Source organism: Notothenia coriiceps, unplaced genomic scaffold, assembly GCF_000735185.1.
Source record: "Notothenia coriiceps isolate Sejong01 unplaced genomic scaffold, NC01 NC01_scaffold00037244, whole genome shotgun sequence".
Lineage (NCBI taxonomy): Eukaryota > Metazoa > Chordata > Actinopteri > Perciformes > Nototheniidae > Notothenia > Notothenia coriiceps.
In genome coordinates, this window is record NW_011369945.1 from 5261144 (window position 1) to 5277655 (window position 16512).

Here is a 16512-nt window from a genome sequence, read left to right on the forward strand (position 1 = left end):
TCCTCTAGATTCAAAATTAGCTAGCGTTTTGCTAACATAAGTGATGATACCCAAAGCAATGTAATCCGTCTGTAAAGATTGGGACGAAAATGTAAAGAGACTTCACATACTGTTTATATGTTAGCCATTAACAGAAGCCGGTTTTGTGGTGATGATGTTGTTGTTGTTTAGCCAACAAGAAGGTCTACAGCACACCCCTTGATCCACTCTTCAGATTAGGAAAAACTCATTTTTGCAAATGTTTCAAACAAAACACTTTCGACACACTGCTTTTTACAGTCCCTCGGATACATCTTAAAGCCGTCTTCACGAGTGTTCACCTGATACCAAGTTTGATTTACTGTTATTGTAGCACTGAGCGAAATGGACAGGATTTAGGAAGGGTCAATAAAATAAAAAAAAGTAATTACCTAATTTATTTATATCACGTAATTATAACATTATTTAAAGCTATTTCGTCTCTCCCAGATGGGACATGAAAATACTTGCATGTATACATCTCACAAATATGCTGCTCTCTTAACATCTTTCCAGACTCTAAAGGAATGTAACATATGACACAAATATATATTATGTTGTATTTTCCACCCATGCATGTTTTACTTCACTCAAGCGAAATGAACTTTACTTGGCAAAGCCCAGAAGAAATGTATAAGTTGGAAGAGATCCACTTAAGCTCTCGATTAGCTTCCAAGAATGCCATAATAATAATTGATAAATGCATCTTGTATAAACTATTCAGTTCTGTATTGGATGTACTTCATGAGATTTCTGTGAACACAAAGCCTCCAGGCCCATAGTTTTGTATGACAGTCTTATTCTGACTATGTTCAGTTTATTCTGCAGCCAGGACTTGTTACCAGAGCACCTTGTGCCTTTGGAGTAATCCACGTGGATTACTTATTGATTCTCCATCATGACTGAACATCATCTTGTCTCCTTTTGGTTTCACTTCTTAACAACAGGAGAGACTTCACTGTCCCGCTCTTTGTCCTTTGCCATTTGATATTTAAGTCTGTTTGTCAATTGAACCGTTGGTCCCATGTTTCCTTCATGTAGCTTTAAGTGTTTTTCTTCATGTGTCAGTTTCAGGCTTATTCATTAAAGAGACTGCCAGAGCCTGACACATTACAGTTTGCCTCTGTCTCATCCACTAGAGTACAATGTGTTTTTTCACCACCAAGTCTTTCCTTGCCTCCAGCCAAGTGGATTTATTCAGATCGACAGCTGGATAAACAGACCACTGTGGGCAGAGCCTCGAACAATCTGAAGCTTTACAGAGCCCGCTGCACGTCTCCATTGATGACAGTTTTATTTCTATAGATGGGCCGGGACCTGGTTATGTATGTTAGAAAGTTATTGTTACATGTTTGTGTTAGGGAAGTGTTTAGATAGAAGGGGAGTTTGAACTCAGGTTTGTTTGTACTATATACTAGTTAGTACACAAAGAACAGAGGAGTTTGACTTCCTGTTTGATTCATAATCTTTGATTGTCTTTGTACTTAATTTGTTCTATATTGTCATTATGTCTCTTTATATCAAAGCTACATACTTCTGTTGTCCCTGCATATCTGCAGTTTTGAATTTCTTTCTGTCCTGGAAGAGGTATTCCCTGCTTATGCCAGGGAATATTGTTTTTCTGCCTGAAGTCTGTTTTCCTCAACAATATGAGGAGAAAGGGTGTTGCCTTTAAGAGAGATTATCAAGGCCTCCAAGGAAAATGTAGTCTTTGTGATTCTGACCCAGCCCAAGCTGTCCCCTCCAAGAAACCTCATGACATGAAGGGGAAAACCAGAGAAAATTCAAGCCCCCACCCATCTTCAAAAATAAAAACGTTTTTTAAAATCCCGATCTTGGAACAAACGCGTACCAAATTGTGCCAGTCTTCAGGAAACCGCTGAATGTAAGGAATCTGTTTAGGGTCGGAGTAGGGTCTGGCATATCTCTGGAGGAGCAGTGTTTTGCATTATTTTGAGGTTCTGCCCTTTTATAGCTGCAGCTGAAGTTGGGTGATTCTGTTTTTTATTAGGATCATAACATGCATCATCAGTTTCAATTGTGATGATTGGTGCTTTTCTGCAGACTGTGTTTCAAACACAGAGCATAGAATAAAGTTGTTTAAGTTTGTAAAACCCCAAGATGTAAACAGTGAGGTGACCTTTGTTTATCTTTGCATACAAGAGTTCAGTCAGACCAGAGAGTTCCTGTGGCATTGGAAAACTTGAGAAGTCCCTGTGAGGTTTTCATTGTGGTCTGAGATTTTAAGTTTTAGTGTATGATCATGGCTTGAGATGTACAGTTAGTATTATTTTGTTTGTTAATTGTAAATTGGAGATACAGTTACTTTTGAGTGAATGTCACCAAAAGGCACATCCCTTATTACAAACCCAACATTGAGGACAAAATAAATCTCCGGATGCTCTAAAATGGATTTTATATCATGAATATTGCATGCATAAGTCATGTCTTACTCTTAGCAAGCCCTAAAGCTGGGGAGTAAAATCCCATATATATAATGAACTGTGAGAACAGAGCAGAAATGTGGACAGTAACGGCAAGAATCAACATCTGGTTTTTAAATATTCGACAGCTGACCGACCGTGAGACTATATCCTTTTCCAGGAGTGTTCACCCTGCACAACCTTCATCAGCGCTCTCTGTAGCACCTCCTGCCTGTAAGCAGAACCAGATGTAAAGCTATAGAGTTCCTGCTTTTTCTATTTCTCTCAAAATGCAGACCTCCCAAGATGTTTTTTATTATAAAATACATGACAGTATGTGTTGAATAACTGCTCTTATATTATTCTTATATATATATATAGGTTCTCCACACATTTGGTATGATCCAAGGACTCCAGTGGTCCTAGAGTTGTTTGGCTTGGGAGAATGAACCAGTGGGTATTTCTCAATGTCGAGGAAGGCTCCTCCAGAGCCACTATTTCAAGGATGCTACGTTATCGAGTCCCGCCGAAGGACTGTTCTAATGTCCAGGATCCTTGGATCCTTCGTTGCGGGAAAGGCTGCACATGTTTATCCTCCGGTCTTAAAATCCACACAATGCTTTGCGCACGGACCAATTTCCAAAATCTTTGGCAGAAATTGCGCTCCATTTAAGGCGGGGCCTCGCATATGACGCACACCTGTTAGCCTGTTCCGCCATTCTTCGTTTTCCGAGGCTAGGAAGGATTATTGCCTCGCTTCTGAAGGATCTGACTCGGAAGACTTGTCCTACCAAGGAAGCGTCCTCGACATTGAGAAACACCCACTGTCTTAGATACGTGTTTAGAGAAGTGCTCTTAAAGTCTTCATTGCAGGTTATGGCCTCAGTGTGGAGTTCAATTAAAGAGAGATTCTTCTATTTCAGATTCTTCCATTCAGTCCCAATTTGGTGAACACATCCAGTATTTCACCGAAAAAGAACAACATTTAGATGAAGGTCAGAGAAATGTTATGTTGTTTCACTTAAGACATGCTGTAGTGAGACCATTGCAATCTTTCCAATCCCCATTCCTGAATTTCTCCACACAACAAAAGAATCCTTAGGCGCCAAACCACTTTTCACTCAGGGTTAGAGAAAATCAGCAGTAATGCTTTCTTTCAGTTACTAGGCTTTTCTCATTTTAGTGTTTATCTGACCTTGGGAGTGAAGTGTATTTTGTCTTACCAATCCACAGCAGCCCAGTCCCCGCACAATATCTTATGCCTGTGTGCTATGCTTCTCTAATAATAATAATAATAGATGTTTATATTCAAAGGAATTATGAGTTTTGATGGCTTTTCTTTGATCTTATTTTGAGTCAAAACCGCTCATTGAACAAAAGAAAAATGTGAGGAACCCACATGAAATATAGTGAGAGCCACACACACACACCACCACCACCACCACCATCATAAAGAAAACATTCAGCATTTAGCACACATTTATTTGCAAGGTTATCAGAATTAATTTAGATGCACTTCTTATGAATGAACACAAACACACACACCCTGGAGAATAGATAAGCAGGCTCCAGGGACCGACAACAGTTCCCTGAATAAACAACCACTCCTTTGTCTGCAGCTTCCCACTCGTCCTCATCTCTCTCCCCATGGTTGCCACATACCCCTCCACCACTGTACACAAATACACACTCAGACACAAAACCACAGTGTATTTGAAAACTTGAAAACGTGTCATGCCTCATAGCCATTCATCTAGACCGTGCTCCTCATGTAAATCTAGAGGGCACAGGATATGAATCAGGGTCCTCTCATTTTCACACATTAGTTCACCTGGATTAACATTAGGAAATACTTTGGCTGACAGTCATTCCCATGCCGTAAGCGTTTTCCGATCCTTGGACACTGAAAGCCGTGTCCCTTTCTGCTGACAGCTCAGAAGCAGCACTGCTACGATGCCAGAGGTTTTTGGCTGTGTGTAGGAGGACAGAGTGGATATACAGTATGTCTCGGGAAAAGAAATACAGCAGGAGTAATAGGGCTACAGAAATGGGACTTTCTGACAGTTCTTCCTATCCATGGCAGCTATATTAGATAAGTGGCTAGATGTCCTGAAAGACTAAATGTGTTATGGGAGTTTGAGCTTGGAGGTGTCCGGTTATGAAGACTGATTTTGGAAGGCAACATAAGGAAGCAGATTCTTATTTAGATATCATTAAATAAGATGGAATACGTTTTTTAAACACGGAGGGTTTTTTATGTTCCTGTAGGAGAAATGAAGTCGGAGATGTTGCAATGCAAAGAGGGTGACTTTTGACAGATATTGAGAGCGGCAGATTTCAGCCACTGGTAGGGTTCCAGGTGGCGTGGCAGCCTCGCCTCATTAGAGAATATTATCCAGCATGCCTCACAGCATCGTTCATGTCCCTTTCAAACCCCCCCCCCTCTCCAACCACCCACCGCTGACTGCTAGAAGGGACGTTTACCCTGGAAATCAGGGGGGGGGGAGACGGGGAGAAAAAAAGTAGGATGACATTAATAGCCCGGAGCTTCACACAATCAAATGTCAGTTCTCTCCCCGCTAGATTGATAAGGCAGGCTCAAAATGTAATTACTTTGAACAAACCTCCAGGAAATGAATTGTTGAACATCAGGTAGAAAGTTAGAGGAGAATTTGTGGAATAGTGTTAGAAGCCGACTTTGTGTGCATGTGTGCTCGAGCGTGTTACTGTACAAGGAACAGGTGTTGGCACGGAGATGTTTGTGGATTTCCGTTTTCTACCATGAGTGAAAATAGAGACTGAAGCTCCTAGACAAGCGTGATGAGGAGGATCATGTGTGTGTGGGTGGACCCAGCCCCGGGTTTCTTTTGTTGTTTTCTTCACAAAGACTCTTGTGCACTCTAATCTCCCAGTGAATTTTCTACAGAATCAAAGAGACCTGCCCTTCCTCCCTCTCTTATTGAGTGCACAGATAATGTCTTGTAGGACATGCTGTACCTCAGTTAAACTGTTTGTATTATTATGTTTTACTGAGTATACAGTCTATGAGTAAGAAGACTGATACTATCAAAGAGAGTCATTTAATATACAAAATCTAAATGTATCACTTAACATTTTAAATCTGAAAAGATTCTTACATTTTTAAAGAATAGTTTAAATTGTTGCTGACAAATGCAAGAATCAAAATGAAAAAGTGCCTTTTTAAAATGGATTGTTTATTTTTTAAAATGGCAAGAAATGTTTCTTTTGATTTTATTTTTGGCCCATATTGAATTTGTGAATCCCTAGCTTGACTGCTTGAGTCATAAACGCCCATTTGTACATCTGTAGAAGCTCTCGATCACGAACCATCTCTCGTTATCTGATACCAGCTGGTATTCATCTTTGCTCATTGAATACATTAAATATAATAGTTTAGTTATGTTTTCATTTTAAAGCATGTGCTATCTGCCTTCAGTGTTTAAATGCACTATGACATTTCATTCCACTCTTCGTGTGCCATAGCAACAGTACACCCACATTGACACTCATTCATTAGGTATTCATTGTCTCTACATCTGTTCAAACTAAATGAGATCATTCTAAAGATATATGTTTTCTCCCACTATTGTTTATGCTTGAACCAACAGTTCCCTTGGCGAAGACACACAGTGTACTTATTTCTTTCACACGCTCTAGGTCAGTGCTTCTCAAACCTTTTTCAGTAATGTACCCCCTTTGAAACATTTTCTCAGCCAAGTACCCCCTGCCCAACCCCAAACATGTTTGATAGAAAACGCCTATATAAATAATTGCAATATAGTGATGTTCCATCAGTGTGTGATTTATTAACTCCTTCATGCATACATTACTACAAACTAAGGATATTTTCGTCTTTATGCATGAAAAAAAGAACATAACAAAACAGATTTTTTTTAGTAATATATGTTTAAAAAAAACAAAGAAAAAAATGATATATTATGCAAAAACTATAAAATACAATTTACACAAATATTATAATAAAATCCACTGTGGTGCCTGATGAGCAACTATACTATCCGAAACCCCATGCATATACAAGAAAACAGCATTAAATTAGCAGCCTCTAATGTAGTGACCACAATGCATGAAAGGGTTAAAAAAACAACGTTGTAACTGAAAAAAATGTGCAATTATAAACTAACTATGTAATAACACTGGAATGACACTATTTAGGAGTTTTAACTCTGATGTCTTACCAACATGACACAGGTGTTTGGTGCTGAGAGGTCTCTGGAGGTGCGCTGGTTTCATCGAGCTGTTGACTAGTTTCTCCCCACAGAAAAAACACAATGCCTGGGGCGGGTTGCCGTTTGTTGACGTGAATCCCATCAAAGCATACGCCTCCTGATATTGACGGCATTTTGTTGGCTCGATTTTGGCTTTCTTTTTTTCTCCGTTGTCCACGTTCCCTGCTGTAGTGCTGCTACCTTTTTAACCACGATTCCATTTCATTGTCTATTTGTTATAATCTAATATTGCAACTGGCTTCCCGCTCAGCTTGGTTCCGGGCTATAGCCTGATTTAGCTCTGGTTCTTCCTGTTTCCACCACGGCGGAGCCGGCTCTAAGCACCGAAAACCGGTTCTTAGCTGGAGAAAAAAAACAGGACAGCACAGATTCACACAGATTAATCAAATCAAAAATAAAATCAAGAAAAAAAATTATAATGATAATAATAATAAAAGATTATGAAATAGGAGATGAGTAAAAATAGTCAGCATATATACATATTTGGTCATATAAATTATGAAGTACAAAATGAGTTAAAGTGACAAGTGAAAATGGACATCTGTACATATAGTGACATATATATCTACATATTTGGTCTACTACTAATATATTAACATGGGTTGTGGAAACAGTGTATATTTATGTCCAGTGATTTATTTCTTTATTTGTTAACATTATTGACCCCTTGTTGTGCAGCCTGATGGCTACAGGCACAAAGGACTGTCCGAGGCGCTTGGTGCTGTGTCGTGGAGGGATGAGTCTGGCTGAACGTACTCCTCATCTTCACTAGCTCTGCATGGAGTGGGTGGGAGGGCTTCTCTAGGATGCTGTCGAGCTTCCTCCTCGTCCTCCCCTCTGCCACCTCCTCCAGATTGTCCAATTGTACTCCCACTACAGAGCTAGCCTTCCTCACGAGCCTGTTCAGCCTGCCTGTGTCCCTAGTGTTAGTGTTTCCACCCCAGCACACCACGGCAAAGAAGAGCACACTGGCCACCACAGACTGGTAGAACATCTGCAGCAGCCTCGTGCACACGTTGAATGACCTGAGCCTCCTCAGGAAGAACAGCTTACTCTGTCCCTTCCTGAAGAGAGCATCGGTGTTGTCTGACCAGTCCAGTTTATTGTTTAAGTGCACTCCCAGGAACTTGTAGCTGTTCACCACCTCCACATCCTCCCCCCTGATGGTGATGGGGGTCAGAGACCTCTTCCTGCTCCGCCTGAAGTCCACCACCAGCTCCTTAGTCTTGCTGATGTTGAGCTGGAGGTGATTGTTGTCACACCAGCCTACGAAGTTCTCAACCAGGGCCCTGTACTCCTCCTCATTGTCATATGTGATGCAGCTGACAATGGAGGAGTCGTCAGAGAACTTCTGTAGGTGGCATGAGCCGGAGTTGAAGCGGAAGTCGGAGGTGTATAGAGGGTGAACAGGAATGGTGACAGCACAGTTCCTTGGGGGGCTCCGGTGTTGTTCAGCAGCACATCAGACACGCTGCCCTGCAGTCTGACATACTGAGGTCTGCTGGTGAGGTAGTCTGTGATCCAGGCCACCAGGCTGTGATCCACCTGCATCACTGACAGCTTCTCAGCTAGCAGGTGTGGCTGGATCGTGTTGAAGGTTGATTATAGCTAAATATTTACAAAAGTACAATATTTTTGTCAGGAAATCCATTCTTCGTTAATGTAATATTGCATATAACTTGGACAAAGCTAGTGTTTCTCTTCAGGTTTAATAGTTCAGATTAGATTGGCATTTACTTTACTGTAAGATTTCTGTGTCTCTCATCTCAATTGATGACCAGAAGTCAGACATTTAAATAGTTTACAGTCATGTACAGACAACATATTGGAGAGAATATCTGCCCTAATAAAGTCAGACTATACAAAATGTGAGTGAAGTTGTGAACTATAAGGTGTAGTTAGGGATACTGTTTTTAACTACAGCTGGATTTGATGTTAAACCTTACAGGAGGGATTGTGGGTTTGTGTGGCTCGAACTCTTTAAAGCCTTTGGATTTGTTCTAGTATTAGATCAAACATCTGTGCGGGAGGCGCCCCGATGACCCGCTCACCCACTCGTCCCTGTAGCATTACAGATTAGTGGATGGCGAATGCAGCCGCCTGACTGCTTGTCTTTTGAATATTTATGAAAGTGTAGCCCAGTGCTCCGTGGTAGCCTCTGCTTATTAACCTCATCCACACCCACCTTCATATGATCGGACTACAAATGTAATTCAGGTTTGCTTTCAAAATCTTATTGCAACTGCTGGATTTGTGAGATTAAAGATTTTTTCTTCAGTGTTTTCGCTATGATTGCTACACCACCAAAAGCAAAAGTATATGGTTGCAGGCAACACATGACCCAGGTCAACTTCAAACCCAGGACATTTCCATTACATTGAAAGCACCTTATTGAACTGAGATGCAGTGAAAAAACAATATAGTCATTCTAACAATTTTCTTTCTTGGGTTCAGAAGCAAAATAAACTCATAAAAGGTAAATCAACCTGTTTTCTATCAGAGCTTACTATTTGAACTATGAACTTCTAAACATGTGACTGTTTCTACAGACGATGCACAATTAGAATCACTTGTTCGATGGTCAATTGCCTGAAAATAAAAAAATGATTACTTAAAGCTAACATTATTCCGATATCCATCCCCCTGCGCAATTGTAAAATGCACCAGCTTTAAAATAATTGCCTAAAGGATGGCAACATAAACTCCTGCTGTCATTACTCTTACTTTTACTACTGGTTGGCATATGAGAAAATATTCTGACTGCAGCCTAAACAAATGATGAAAATGGAAACATCATACCTCATTGATTTAAGTGGAGCGCCTGCCTGTGGTGCTACTAAAACTTAATCGGTTGGTGTCACGGGTGGCAGCTGTTACAGAAAATGAAGGGGAAGTATTTCTTTCTGTCATGTCGCCTAAACTGAACCGACTATCAACAACTATTATGCTTAAACAAATGTAAACTATACTATAACAAATTGTATATTTGGAACATAACAGGAAATCCTTAAGAAAATGGCATAAATGCTTACATTGGATGAAGTGTACTAGTGCATGTTCATCTGTGTCTACTTACAGAACACATTGTAATGAGTAGCAGAGAGGTGGGGGGGGGAGGAAATAATGGTATGTTGGAGATGAAACATGTCCTCGAGCCACATTGTTGAAAGTGGAGATGAGAGAGCTGGAAATCCTTAGGAAGAAGTAAATAATCTCCTTTCTTACACGCAGCTCTGTGCTACATGCTTGCTTCAGGTCTCCGGCTCTTAATAGACGAGGATAAATAGATAGACACACACAAGGGAACACAAGAAGCAATGCAGTGAAATTGCACCACCCATGCCCTGATGAATCCAGATCATTTCCTCCATGTGAGCTGAAATCTAGTTTGCTTTGCATCCATCTCTGACAGATGAACTCATAAGCATGTTTCCTAATTCTACCGCGGGAACAGTAGAGCATTGGCTCAGGAGAAAATGGAGTATGATTTCCCAGAAACACAAATCCATAGGTATTTTTGTATTGTTTTGTTCTTCCCACAACGCTGCATTCTTGAGGTATCCTCTGTTTTCTTTCCTCAGCCCTTTTCTATGTTAAGTGTTTGGCATTCAGGCTGGTTATTGAGCCGTCCTCACATCTTCCATCCACCCTTTTCTTATCTTCCTTCCTGCTATCCATCTTCCTTTCGTTCACCTTAACGTGCAGAATAAGCCATCCATCGACTGGGCAAGTAGGGTCCTTCTTATCACCTGTTTCCTCTCACTCAGACACCTGGTTAGAGACTAATGCTGAGGTCATCAATAGACACATAGCCTCCATCTATTCTCCCTTTAATAAAGCTCTTTATTTCACTTATAAAGAGAATTCTCCTATGTAGTCTCTTCCTCTTTTTTCATCCATCCCCCATTTGTATCAGTCAAACGTCTTCAGTGCACTCTCTCTGGCTCCAGGGACATACTCTAAGTCCTCTGTTATGTGCATATTTCCAACCTTATTCTAGTTCAATGTATGTAATTTAATTCACAATTCTCTCTCTTTAGAGGAAATTGCCTGTAAGGAAATGTAGTGTCTATTTTCGCTTGTCGTCTTTATTTCTCTTTCAGTGAATGTATTGCTATTTAACACTAAAAAAGGCCGTATTGTATTGGAACCCGTATAATGTGCGTTGTTGTAATTCTCTGTCTAAAAGGAACATCACTATAAACAGGATATTTACTATTTCCAGCAGAAATGTAAGTTCTAAGCCAGGTCTTTTTACATTTAGAGAAACTAAAATGTTGTCAGTTTTGGTTCACTTTCTGAGGGTTTTAAATGTTACTATATGTTTATTAATATGTTCATACAGGTAAGGGTGATTTTGGACTGGACTAAAGTATAGTGAAAGTTCTATCTAATTTTTGAACGCCATATTTCAAAACATGAGGAGGGAAAATATAAGAAACACAAAAATAACCTCTATAAAGAACATGTAGTTAGTTGTTGTTAATCTAATTTTAATATATTATTTATTAAGGTAGAATAAATGGCTGTGATTACTCCCAGATTCAACTTGTTATTCTTGCTTCTTTATTTAATAGTTTCATAATTTGTATTTCATCAACTGCGTCTTATAACGCCTTCTGTAATGTTTTTCCTTGTGGTTCAGATTAATGCTACTACACGTCTAGTATATTACCGCGTGTGTATAATCTCCAGTGAAGGATTGGTTTTAGCGAGCCGTGCTCCTGCATGCACACACACAGGTGCATAAACATTACACACCCTGCGGCATAATTGTCAACTACAAATCCTCTGCCGGTGACAGTGTACACATAGGCACATGCTGGAAGGCAACATCATTTCCATTTCAAAAAGCTCCATACTGGGAGGCGTGCTCACATAAAAGCATATTTGGTAGAAATGGATCCTGGTGGTGTGTGTGTGTGTGTGTGTATAGGTGTGCACATGTTTTCCCATGGGCAATGTAAATCAATATTGTAAATATAAGCCTCTCTGTGACGCAGGTTTTACATCCAACTGTGTATATATCTAAAAGTTCATCAGTCAAACAGCATGAGTGACAGAGAGGGTGAGAAACTTCTTCAAGTATTCATGTTTTTATTTGATGATTGATCTCTGAATGGCTGTGTATTCCATAATGAGTAGGCTGGCATGAAATAAGTGCACAATTTAAAAGACTTTGTTCAGGATTATGCAATACCCGACCAAAGGTGAGCTGTTGAAAACAAGTCTGTATTTAAATCTTACCGTGTAGGTGTTCCCTTCTTTCCCAGAAAGGAACAGCTTTGTGATCTAATTTATTTTTCTTCTCCTGCTTCCAGATTTCGATCCCAGCCTTGGCATGATGGGTGGAATCACCCCCATGAATCCCATGATGCCCGGCCTCGGTATGGTGTTCAATCCCCTCTCCCAGGATCTGCCAGTTGTCAAGGAGATCATCCACTGCACAACCTGCACCCTCTTCCCCCCCAACCCCAGTAAGTCAAATCAAGTTAATCCTACACTACAGTGTCTGTATGCACAGGAGTCACATCACAACAGTCAACATTATTGGGACCTTGGAGACAGCTTCTCCACATGGGAAATACCATGGCAGGGTCCAATGTACCTTAGAAGGCTTTCACTAGATCATTGTCTTCCCTAAGCATGAATAAGTGCTAAGTAGTTTTGAAGAGGTGTTTTGTTGTTTTAGCTTGACTGCACTGTGGCTGTGATTTATCTAAGGTGACATTATATTATTGGGGGTACAGGAAACGATTATTGTCATTATCAATTCACCTGACAATTACTGTTTCATAAAAGCAATTAATAAGTGGTTCCTGTAAACTTCAGAAACTGGTGAAAAAAACACAATTAAAAGTTTCCAGAGCCGAGGGCAGCATTTAGAAATTGGTTGTTTGTCCAAAATTTTAAAACCCAATGATACTATCTGTGATATTGTAGACGACATCCAAACCGACTGTTGCCGGATTCATTTCAGCTTGAAACAGCTCTAAACATTTGACATATTTTCCCAAAAGATCTGCTCAATTTTCCCTGCATGCAAAAAAAGAAAGGTGAATTGACAAATGAGTGTGGTTGTGGCAGATGTCAGAATGTAATATATTTGTTCAGATCTCAGCGAAGACTTGAGATTACGCTTTTGTAGCAAATATCAGAACCAAAAACGTTATTGAAAATGTGTTCTGTCTTGGTGTTTCAATATAGGAAACATCAATCATCGTGTTGTTCCTCAGTGTTTTTCCTCTTTTTTTGTTTCTCTCATCTTTTGGCCCAGCGATTAACCTAAACAACATGAATTGCATTTACATCCACACAAATAGCCTTTGCTCAAGCTGTTGTTTATATTTGTCTCATCTGCACCTTCCAATTATCCAGTGTTAGAAAACAAATAGTGGGGGTTTGCTTTTGATTGATCCCACCACACACGTATGAAACAGTTTTTCCTCAGATGTGCTTGCTGGTCTGCTGTGTGCATTGTGGCTCATTAAATACTGTTACTGTAACAATCTGTTGTGGAAGATGAAGCTGATTAGAAGTTAGGAATGTCTATTAAGATTGGAGTTTGTTTAGGTAAATGAGCAACGTACTTTGGGACAATGAAACCCTGAGGCTGTGTGAGGAATATTAGAGCCTGTCAAGATCACTCTATGACACAATACATCTGTGTTGAGTGGCCTATATACAAATAAGTACAACATGAATATCAATGCTCAATACTAAGTCTAAAATGTTGTTTTGTACCCTAACAACTGAAGCTGTGTCCTTAGTGATGCATGGACACACTTACTTTCTCCTCTTCAAACTGAACTTTCAACCTTCTCTACCACTTTCCCTCTGTCCCAGTTACACTTCACTCACTTTTTGATCTGATCTCTTCTTAAGATCTTCTTTACTGTCACCTATTTCAGTGACACAAAAAAGTTAATCTCTAAGCCAAGTTTTTTATTAGGCAGACATCTGAGGAAAACTGCCAAGGCTTGATCCTTCTCATGAAAGTAAAATAACTGTGTAAGATTCAGCTCCACATTGTGCACTAAGCCAATGGGAAAAGGTTGTGCCCTCAAAGAACATCCACCTCAGTCTGTGGGTAGTCAGCAGCTCCTTGTAGCATCTCTAAAAATTCCAAGGCAAGGGTCCGGACTAGAAGCAATTCAAAGACAAACAGACTGGTTTGTTTTATGCATTGGTTTACAATTCATGTAGATGGAATTTAGTTATAGTAAAACCCCCTCTAGTTGGTTTAGGATTGCATCTCTGCTTCATGCCATGCAGCAATGTAGTTCTGTTGTGTTGGTTTTAAGCCGCATGTGAAGCAGTCAGGATTATTCGCTTCTCTACATGCAAAGTCTAGAGCAGGCACAGGATCCAAACAGGTGAATTTGTGCAGAAGAAGGAAGTGAGCCTGAAGGCAAATAGTCTTTTTCAAAAGACGGAGATTGAGGTTGCAACCAGCTGTGATTGTTTTCCATTCCTGGTGTCTGGGTTCATCCTCTGGGACAGGATCAGGAGCTTGGACTTCCAGAGGCAACTTCCTGCATTACTGCTGCTTCTTTGTGTTTGAGGAGCAGGGAACAATCCCCCCACGATCCCGGGCGCCTCGACGAGGAGATATTCCAGGCACGTCGAGCTCTAAGGAGACACTGGGTCAAACCCAGAAAATGCTGTAAAGATATATCCTACCTAGACTGAAAATATCTCAGGATGTCCTCAGGGAGCTGGAGGACATGGCTGGAGAGAAGGATGTCTGTGAACCTCTGCAGTCAAAACCACCTGTACATGCAGAGAGCTGTGGACGACTTATAGAAGGATAGGACAAAGAGGCACATGGTTCCATCCAAAGTTGATGTTTTAATGGCTGACATTAAAGTGGACCTATCATGCTATTTTTAGGCAATAGCATAGGTCTCAGATATATACAAATATATAAAAAACAGGTCTATGAAGTGTTTTGCTCAAGATACCAAACAGATCACCCATTCTAGCCAAGCTTCATATCCCTCTATTTCACTTCCTGTTTCAAAAGTTCTGATTTAGGGTATAAAGCTTTAAAAAAAAAAAAAAAAATTGATTAAAAAAAAAAGGAGGGGCTGAGGTTTATGCCTTGGCAGTCTCAGCTACCGGCAGATTCTGCCGTGATGAAACGCCATATCATGGATTATCAAGGATTATTTCTGAAACAGTATGGAGCTCAAAGGCTTTCTCTCTTGCCGGTTATACCACAAGGTGAGTTCCTTTTTATTTCCTGCTTCTTCACACACATGCTCTGTGCAGTACAGGTTAGCTGAGTGTTAGCGATGCTAATGTAAACATGCACCGACCATATTACGTCATATCGGACGCAAATCTGGATCAGCTCCGTTGTAGCCCCGTTTTTAGAGATTTGGGAACGGAGGAAAAGAAAGAGGGTTTTATTTTCTGACGCTGCGTGAGTTCCCCGATACACCAGAGACACATATTTATGAAATACATCAAAAAGTGCATTTTGCATGATAGGCCCCCTTTAAGCTTTGGAGTTTATTGGTTACACCAGATTGCTGAGCAGAAAAAGTATTTTCACATAAAAAATTTAGTTGTGAATGAAGTGTTAAGTTATGGGATAATTTAAGCGTCTGTGTCAAGTAAACTGTGTAAACAAAGACGATGGAGCTGTTTGAGATATTAGAGAAGAACATTGATTTGAGAAAAGAGGTGTCATTTATTTAATACTGCATGCTTTTAAAAGTACTTTTGGTTGCAACGAGGTGAGTTTTGAAGACAAAAGTGTTATAAGATGAAGAATTAAATTGTTTTTCTCTCATTTGTTTCAGGGCTGCAAATAACTATATTGTCTTTATAAACTGTTCATTAAAAGTCGCCATTGCAGATAGCACAAATATCCCCAAAATAAGTACCAACAGTGATGCTACAGTGATTAAGAAACTTGAAAATATTCAAGTTTGAGAAGCTAGAATGTATACGTTATGCCATGTCTGTGATAAAAAAGCTTGTGAAAAATGATAAACAGATGACTTCTGCTTTGAGCTAACTCTATATGTGGGTTGTTACATTATAGAAGGATACTGTGGGGTCTGTAATCCAACAGCCCGGTTGGTTTTATAATCAACAAATATTGCTCTGAATGGGAGGTGTAAAATGGATGCAGATGGTTTTGAGGGTTATTCGGTATGGCCATAACAAAGAGAAACGAGCCTTGATGCTGGCTGCATCCCGTGTCTAGGCAACAAGGTGCATATGTTGTCTTTCACAAGTAGTCATTACCCTCTAGCCTCACACACTCAAGCTGACACAACGTGCAGCCTCCTCTCTCACTGACCTGTAGCTGTGCGGCAACAACCCTGCTCTCTCCCTCTTCCTCTACCCCCTCAGTGTGTATATCTTTACCCTCAGTGTGTATATCTTTACCCTCAGTGTGTATATCTTTACCCTAAGTGTGTATATCTTTACCCTCAGTGTGTATATCTTTACCCTAAGTGTGTATATCTTTACCCTAAGTGTGTCATCATCCCGCTCTGTCCCCTCATTTTCCCTCAGTCATGCACCTTATACCTCTATTTATTTATTTATAGAAGGACCATGCATACAAAAACATTAATCTCAGCAAAGAGAAGAGATGCAATATGCCAGATTATAGCTAATAGCTAATTTCCATCTGTGGTCCTCTTTCACCTTCACCTATCCAGCGCTTAAGATGGAGATAGCACCCTTATACAGCTTTAAAAGACTTTACACTCAACATTTGGACCCGTGGACTCACTTTGATACTCTAATTGAACATCAAACTCTGTGTTTTCTGTCTCTTC

At 40.1% G+C, this 16512-nt stretch overlaps 1 protein-coding gene across 1 annotated transcript in view; it reads left to right on the top strand.

The window, feature by feature from the left end:
* Positions 1–16512, top strand: part of LOC104964524 (ecto-NOX disulfide-thiol exchanger 2-like) — a 40448-nt gene that overhangs the window by 3411 nt on the left and 20525 nt on the right. Inside the window, exon 2 of the mRNA XM_010793335.1 lies at positions 12031–12186. Within this exon, the coding sequence (XP_010791637.1) occupies positions 12031–12186 (156 nt within the window). The remainder of the gene's footprint in view (positions 1–12030; positions 12187–16512) is intronic.